Here is an 8,199-nt window from a genome sequence, read left to right as displayed (position 1 = left end):
CAGGAAGACCCCGAACCACGCATTGCTATACAATATTAATCCTTTCTGGGCTGTCGAACCGTGACGTCACCTGATATGCCAGCTTGGCAGCTGCGCAGAGCAGTAGACAAAACATGAAGAAAATAATGTGTGTGGCTGTTGTTTTCGTGGTGTGTATCTAAAACAATTTGACATAACATTACACATTAAGACAAATATTATGGTTACTTTTACCGTCATAATAACATTTGTCCCTGACGGCAGCCTTTCTGCCTTAACTAACCTTGCATTTAACAGCCTGAGGAAGACATCCTGGCTACACTAACATCTTCTAATACAACAGATCTCTAATCAATATCTATCTAACTAAGAAAGTACCTAACAGTACCTTTGAAGTTTTGAAATCTTGAGGAATATAAGACAAACAGATTCAGTGCAAAGTGTGGAGAGTTTTCCTCAGAGGAAACTTGTTGTCTGGGGTGTCAGACAGGTAGCATTAAAAATTCATTCAAATTTTTTCATGTTTCTTTAGTTCAGTTTCATTTAGTCTACATTTGCCTGTTTCACATGAGAAAATGTGACAACCATAATTTCTGCCTTTGGCCAGACTCAATAAAAAGAAGATGAAGCATTCAGTCATTGCTTTGGTTACCTGGTGTTTTGGATGAGATACTGAGGAAGTTGTCAGTGAAGACAGAAGTTTGAAATGATCTAAGAAACGACATGAGATTATTTTGATCTTGTCAGTATCAGCAGGCCAGTGTTGCTGTAGACACTGTAGGTCTGATGAACACATAAGCACAGAGGTTATTTTGCTGTCCTGGCTCCAGCTCCACCTTGTATAGCTTCCTTTTACCAGATAGTAAGTCATTTGAAATGCATCTCCTGTCACACAGGCGATATTTAATTGTACACCTTATTTCAGCTTAGTAATTTCACATTTCAGGAATTTAAGAAAGCCTATAAAATTTTGGAGGCCAGATAATGTACAACAGCATTTTGCTTATTTAGTTACAGAGAAGTACACATTTTAAATCTAGTTTCAGGGGCTTTACGATCTGTGAACACTTTTAAAAGGCATCTGCAGAACTTGTTCACATTAGCATTTGTGTAGCTTTTGTTTCATTCTGTCTGTATTTTGTCTCGCTTCTTTCTGAAGTACTTGTGCCATCTGCTTCTGAAAGGTCCTACATTAAAATTTGCTTTCTTTGGTCTTTCCAGTCTCCTTAGCCAAAGTGGATGGTGGCACAGTGACCAGGTGTAACTTTGCTGGAGATGAAAAGGCTGGAGCATCGTGGACGGACAAGATCATGGCCAACAAAGCAGATGCAGGCAACACTCAGAAGCTGGGAGGAGAAGGAGCAGGAGCAGGAGCAGAGGAGGATGAATGGGTGAGAACATGTTGTACCAGAGTAAAAACTTGTCCTACACAAACAGAAACCAGAGAAGCTTCACCTCTCCCACTTCTCTCTCAGGACGACTAAGAAAACCATCACTCCCATCAGTCTGAGCTCTTGGCCCTGATCTAGCTTCCAGCTTGGCTCCATTTCTGGCTCTCTGTGTTTGGACTGGACTCCCACAATTCACTGGGGTACTGCACCTCCTACATGTGTGGATTTGGGACAAGAAACCCTGCATCACTTCCACAGTATGAGACCAGATTCTTTGAGCTGCACACAGTGGATCTGGCTGTTAGCTGTGATGCAGACGGTCTTTGAAACTTCACCCATTTCTTGTTTACTTTGGCTTAAATCACTACATTTATCAGACTGGTACTATGCTTGCTTGTGTGTGTCCACATGGACTGTACCCTAGTAATAATAATAACAATTTGTAAATATTCTCCAGTCAGACAGGATTATATTCTCTGAAGGAAGTTAGGTGACTTTAATATTGCGCCCACTGAACAGAGACCATATGTGCAGTAGTTTTCCCCATGCCCTGGTATTATTGTCCTAAATACTACCCGTTGTCTTCCAGCTTTACTCAGTCCTTCCATATGTCTCTCAGTTTATTTTAAAGTGCATGTCTGGTTTTCTTTTCATTCAGCCAGCTCTAGGTCTTCTTATAAATTTTTTATCAACTCAAGGCTGAGGCTTATGCATCAGCAGTATTTAATTCCAATGTGAAACTGGGTGTTTGGTCAGTTTAGTTTTACTGTGTCCTAAAGTCCTGTGAGGGTGAGTAGAGAAAGGGAAAAAAAAACAGTGGTATACATATACTCTAATTGTACTTTGATACACTCCCGTATTCTTATAGTTGCACCAGGTAAATTCAGTTTTAGTCATACTGCTCAAGGTGACAAATTTGCCCCAGAGTGCTACATGTAGTACCCAAGAACAGTGTAACAAAATCAGGGAGATTAACTTATGTGAAACTGCAGAAATCTCTTCAGCAGCGGGTGAAACAGAAGAGAGAATGAAGACAGATTGTTCCTCATACTGAGGTGGAATCTAATGCAAAGAAAATATATGTGCTTCTTCATGATTTATAGAAGTAATGATGCAACAATTATTGCTGCTTAAAGCCTCTGAAGTCTTCTCAGGTGTCTGTGTAACACAAACATTCATGACTAAATAAGCAATAAAGTCTATGAAAAAGCATCTCTAAGTACTGTTTTAGTTAACGCTCAAAACCTCAGCTAATGTGTTCCATCAGGACTGCATGGGTATATTTTGATCAGGTTTATGGTTTTACAATGACCAAACAGCCCACCAAGTGTCATCAGGTCTTCTTGATATTATAAATCATGAAGTCAGTAAATACAAAATGTAATGGAATAAAGGACTCATCTTTAGTACAAAGTTTGTTTTTTATTAAAAATTATTTCAGCAACATAAAGAATAATTAGGTTCCTTGATTATACCACATATAACACACATATAGACATGGTTGGTCTAACAAAAATACGAGGTTCTCTGCTTTGATCATGATGTGCACTGTTAAAGTTTAGCTGTTGCACTAACTTCTGAATCAATCCATTTTCCACAGTAAAAAATTACGTTTGGATTATAAACTATTTCTGATAAATGTCAAAAGCAACAATAAAAAGGTGATTTTAAAACGTTTATATGTATTTATGACACAGAGCTATGTAAGGTTGATTCCATTCTACTGAATAGCCTTTATACATATTGCACATGAGTATATACATGAACACTGCTGTGTCTTTACTTTGGTCTTGAGTACCACTTTTCTCTCATGAATCACAGTGACAGTCACTCTTGCTCAGTTGTTGTGAAGTGGATTCAGTGGAGGCAGAGACTGCCAGCACCACTAGCCTGAGAGGCTATAAACACTGTGAAGTTGATTCTCTTTCAAACCACTCTAGTACAATCTCTTTGTTCTTGCGGACCCACTCAATGTTGACCCGGGTTTGCTCTATGGCCTGGTTTACTGCCCTGGTAGCATATTCCACATCATATTTAGTTGCAAAATGCTCCAGCTGCGCGCACACACACACACACACACACACACACACACACACACACAGGATGATAAAATGATGTTAGGAAACCACATTAGATCTGCCAAAGAAACAAAAAAAGGAAGTCTTGTCTCATAATTATGAGACAATATAAACATAATTCAAATATACTGCACCATATCATGTACAGATTTTAAATGCTATTTTCAGCCCATCATGATGCTGTCACACAACAAAATAAAAATCCTGTCAGTTTATATTTTTGAAAGTACAAATTGCTTTGTGGACCAGATAACATGGACCAAAACCAAAATGAATCAATCATTCTCCCAAGTGTTGCAACTGTAGCCAAAGCCTAATTATTTCTTACCCCATTCAAATAAATGGGGAAATTCAAACTTCAGCATACTTTCAGCTAGCAAAAGCATTCAGGTGTCAAAATGTTCAGCTTTTTCAGGGCGATATTTCAGCATTCAGCATCCATACGCATTTTCTTCAGAAAATGCAATTTTCTAGTTCCTTCTTCCTCTGTGTCACAGAGATCCACTGTTGTCCAAAAACTATTACACATCTTCCTTCTTTACCAGGAACACTCCTGTAAATCATTTTGACTTGGCCTCTCATATGCTGTTCTGCTGCTAGAAGTGACTTGGAGTAACATTTACTATAAAGCTGAGACTGAGTCAGAAGTTCATAGTAATGAAGGAACATGCCACCCATGCAAGATTGTAGCTCACTGATGTGTTTTTAAATGTTTCTGGGCAACAGTGGAGCTTTATGACACAGTGGAATATGATATAACAGGCTTAGAGTACACACAAGTGCTTGTTATTGGGATCAATTCACTGTCAGGTATAATCTTTTTATGAGTTACAAAATATAACTTTCAGTGACAGAGAGACGATGAGAAATCAGGGTACATGCAGTTACTCGTGTAAATCACTTACTGGTTCATGACAGGAAAGATGAGAGTTTTCCTGCCTAATGGATTTATGATCTGAACATAGATAAATAGCTGAAATTACCTCCTCTAGTTCAAACTGTGTTGAGAACCTGCTGGTCACTCCTTCAATCAGTGAGGCTCCACCCCTGGCAGCAGAGAAAGGCAGGCAACAAAATATTAGAAACAGCTTTCAGTAGAACAAAGTAGAGTTCAACAGACTTGAGTCAGGTGAATCGACGCCTCTCTGAAACCGTTTGAACGCAAACTGAACATCCTCCCCTTCATAAAGGAGTTATTAGAGGGCTGCAGGAATAGACTGACTTAGTTGTAGTTAGGTTGATTTCAAAACCGTAAACTAGCATGAACCAGAATATTTTCTGAAAGAAACCTTAGGTATTGATTTGCACTGATCTTAATGGTCAAACTGTTTTACTGATTAGAGGACAGTTTTAAATCCCTGCTGATTACTTGTTTTACTGTCACTGTTAGTTTATGAAATGAAACTCTGTGTGTTATGTATGGACTTGGATACAGTCAGCTTCCTGACAACGGCACTAACAGCGCGGATTTTATGAAGGAGAACAAAAAAAAGAAGCAAGACCTTTGCACCTGATGACACCATGTAAGATTTTCATAAGCCCCTGCTTATTGTCTGTTTTTTGTGGCCCTGCTTGTTTATTCAAGTAATTTGTTTGCTGGTCAATTCAGTGTAAAGACACCTCTGTAAATCACAGCCCGAAGGCAAGATGAGGCTGAGTTTAAAGTTGCTTAAGTGACTGCTTTTTTTGCCCACGTGGGAGCCAAGGGACAAACTGCTACACTCTGTTCTAACACATGAACACTTAAAGTTGTTAAGCCCAACAATTGTTTATTTACACACTGAGCAGAAATCACGAGTTGTGTATTTGTCAGCCTGATAGACAGGAGGCAGGGGAGACCAAAAGCAAAGCAAAGCACAATCAGGCGGACAGAAACATGATTCCAAACGAATACTAATGTTGCTCCTTCGAACATGTTAAATCAACTTCATGCGGTCACGACACAACAGTTGTGCAGGACTTTAAGTTTGCAGAGAAATTCTGCCTCCAAATGGACAAAGAAACAGATTGGTGGCGCTATAAAGAGAAAAAGAAATTCATGTCTGTTCTGACTCATAGTGTAACTGCTGCATTAGCACGGCTTCTCCACCCTAACAAGCATATGTGCTGGGGCAAACCATGAATATTTAAACCTGCTGGAATTAAAGCAGCTACATTTACACTTTTAGCATGAACACAAAATACTGCTTATCATCCACCTCAAACCAAAGGTTTTTCTTCCATTTCACACCTATATTGGACCAACCCAGCTACACAATCTCAAACATTCGTTCAGTTAAGTCAGAAAACACTATGTAATCTGTATAAACCAGTAAGAGAATCAGTGGACACAGTGTCTTACTCCTGACTGACGTATTCCCAGTGCGCTCTAATGAAGTTCCAGGCCAGCGCCTGACCCGCCACATTCCTGGCTATGTAGATTATAGTGGAATCAACATCCATCAGACGTATCTTGTCAGGGTTCAAAGTATACTCCAGGTATCTGCAAGATAAGAAAGGCACTGACACTGGGGTTTTTATTATTATTACAGAATTCCGTATATAATAATAAGCATCATTTATATAGCACTTTACAACTCACAGAGCCCAAAGTGCTGCACAGAATAAGGATAACTATACACTAAAACTACTAAAACTGAGAAAACGCTACTAAACAATAACCAGATAATCATAAAATATAAAACATGTGCACGATGCCATTCAACGGCAAATAAAACAAATTAAAGTTCGAACGCTTGTTTAAAAAGGTGCCATTTTTAATATGGATTTAAAAACTGCTAGCTCGGTCGTAGATCGAATCTCTAGCGGTAGCGAGTTCCAAAATCTAGGGCCGTAAATTGCAAATGCGCAGTCACCCCATTTTTTGGATCGGGACCGTGGGACCACTAGAGAGGTTTTTAGAGGCGCGTGGGGCTCTAGGCGGTACATAAATAGATAAAAGATCAGCCAAGTAAAGTGGGGCAAGGCCGTATAAAGCTTTGAACACAAATAAAAGAATCTTAAACTCAATTCTAAAATGTACAGGCAGCCAGTGTAATGTGTGAAGAACCGGAGTAATGTGGGCAAACCTGGGAGTGTTGGACAGAAACCAAGCTGCCGCATTTTGGACCAGCTGGAGTTTCCTCAGCAGCGACTGAGATATACCAACGTAAAGCGCATTACAATAATCTAAACACGAAGTGACAAAAGCATGGATCGCCTTTTCTAAGTTTCCCCGGGATAAAAAAGGCTTAACCTTGGTGAAAAGTCTGAGGTGAAAGAAACTGGTCTTAACAACGGCTCTGATCTGCTTATCAAAATTAAAACCGGTATCAAATATCACTCCCAGGTTTTTTACCATGTCTGTGAGTGCAGGAGCAGGAGCAGGGGCAAGTGAGCTAGACACACCTGCAGCTGGATCGGGGCTGATAAAGATAATTTTCGTCTTATTCTCATTTAAGTGGAGAAAATTCTGAGCAAGCCAATTCTTGATATCCCAAATACAGTCATACAGTGGAGTAAATGCATTTGGGTCGGATAGTACCAGTGGCATATAAATTTGAATGTCATCCGCGTAAAAATGACAATGAACATTATGCCTGGATATAATTGATGCCAATGGTGAGATATATAAGGAAAAAAGTAGCGGTGCCAAGGCCGATCCTTGTGGAATGCCTGAGGTTAGCTGGACTGTATCAGAAGAAAACTCATCAATAATGACAGAAAAGGTTCTATCGCTCAAGAAAGACCTAAACCAATTTAAAACCGTGCCCCTCAGCCCGACAAGGTGTTCCAGTGTAGATAATAAAACTGCATGGTCGACAGTATTAAATGCTGCTGATCAAGTAACGCTAAAATAATGGGGCGCTTGGCATCAAGAGCCATGGCAATATCATTATGTACCCGACGCGAGTTTGGCAACCGTATCTGGGCCGAGTTAGTTCATCCGGTTCGCCGGATCTGGGCCATCATCGGGCCGCACTATTTTGGCTACCTGGGGAGGTAGGTTTGAGATGCGCAACCAATGTTTTAAGTTGATGCAGTGAGATCAAAGTAAAGGAATCAAATATATGACGTACCTGAGATACAGGCGGTACATGAGGGAGGGACATGGAAATGTTTCGCCTAATATTCAAAACTTTATCAATAAAATATCTCTGAAATAAATTGCAATTCACAACCGAGCCCTCAGTAGCCAATGTAGCCTGAGGATTGATAACCGCATTAATGGTATTGAACAAAACCTTTGGGTGATGACTATTATTCAAAATGACAGATACGTATTGCGATTTAGAGTCTTTAACAGCTTTCTGATAAGAAAGAAAGCTGTCCCTTAACATAGTAAGGGAGACATGTAGTCTATCTTTCTTCCATTTTCGCTCCACCTGCCGGCACCGTCTCCGCAGGGCGCGCGTGGTGCCGTTTAGCCACGGGCCAACAGAGTTCCTAGATCTCCTTTTCACCAAGGGCGCGATGGACTCCATAATCGTCAAACAAGTAGAGTCAAATAAGCCGAGGAAAGCGTATATTGCACGAGAGGACTTGATGTTTAGTCCTGGGTGTGTGTGTCCCTCATCACTTCTGGTTTCACCTGTTCAGCAGCCAAATCTTCTTGGTGCAGGACAGAGCTTCACGGAGCTGCTCTTTCTCAGAGGTGTCGCTGGAGCTCTGAAACCTGTTCCAGGCAAACTCCCACTCTGTCTGGCCACCTGCAGCCAGAGCTTGGCAGTAGATCACAGACCGCAGGTTGGGGTGGATGCTGAATCACACAC

The 8,199-nt window shown here is 40.5% G+C and overlaps 2 protein-coding genes across 4 annotated transcripts in view; one reads left to right on the top strand and one right to left on the bottom strand.

Annotated features, from left to right (window-relative positions):
- The window catches only part of arpin (actin related protein 2/3 complex inhibitor), a 16,695-nt gene extending 13,626 nt beyond the window's left edge, over positions 1-3,069 (top strand). Inside the window, exons 5-6 of the mRNA XM_020614691.1 lie at positions 1,201-1,370; positions 1,455-3,069. Of these exons, the coding sequence (XP_020470347.1) occupies positions 1,201-1,370; positions 1,455-1,463 (179 nt within the window). The 3' untranslated portion in view covers positions 1,464-3,069. The remainder of the gene's footprint in view (positions 1-1,200; positions 1,371-1,454) is intronic.
- Positions 3,070-3,171: 102 nt separating this feature from the next.
- LOC109968422 (aminopeptidase N-like) overlaps positions 3,172-8,199 on the bottom strand; it is a 34,294-nt gene continuing 29,266 nt past the window's right edge. For 2 of the 3 annotated variants that reach the window (XM_020614689.1, XM_020614687.1), the window contains exons 17-20: positions 8,019-8,186; positions 5,790-5,930; positions 4,432-4,495; positions 3,172-3,424 (exon numbers count right to left, since the gene is read on the bottom strand). In XM_020614689.1, coding sequence (XP_020470345.1) covers positions 3,269-3,424; positions 4,432-4,495; positions 5,790-5,930; positions 8,019-8,186 — 529 coding nt within the window. In that variant the 3' untranslated portion in view covers positions 3,172-3,268. Of the gene's footprint in view, positions 3,425-4,431; positions 4,496-5,789; positions 5,931-8,018; positions 8,187-8,199 lie in introns of those variants that run through there. The other variant, XR_002276096.1, reaches the window with a different exon arrangement.

This window comes from Monopterus albus, unplaced genomic scaffold, assembly GCF_001952655.1.
Source record: "Monopterus albus unplaced genomic scaffold, M_albus_1.0 scaffold149.1, whole genome shotgun sequence".
Taxonomy (NCBI): Eukaryota; Metazoa; Chordata; class Actinopteri; order Synbranchiformes; family Synbranchidae; genus Monopterus; species Monopterus albus.
This window is presented reverse-complemented; position numbering and strand designations above follow the sequence as displayed.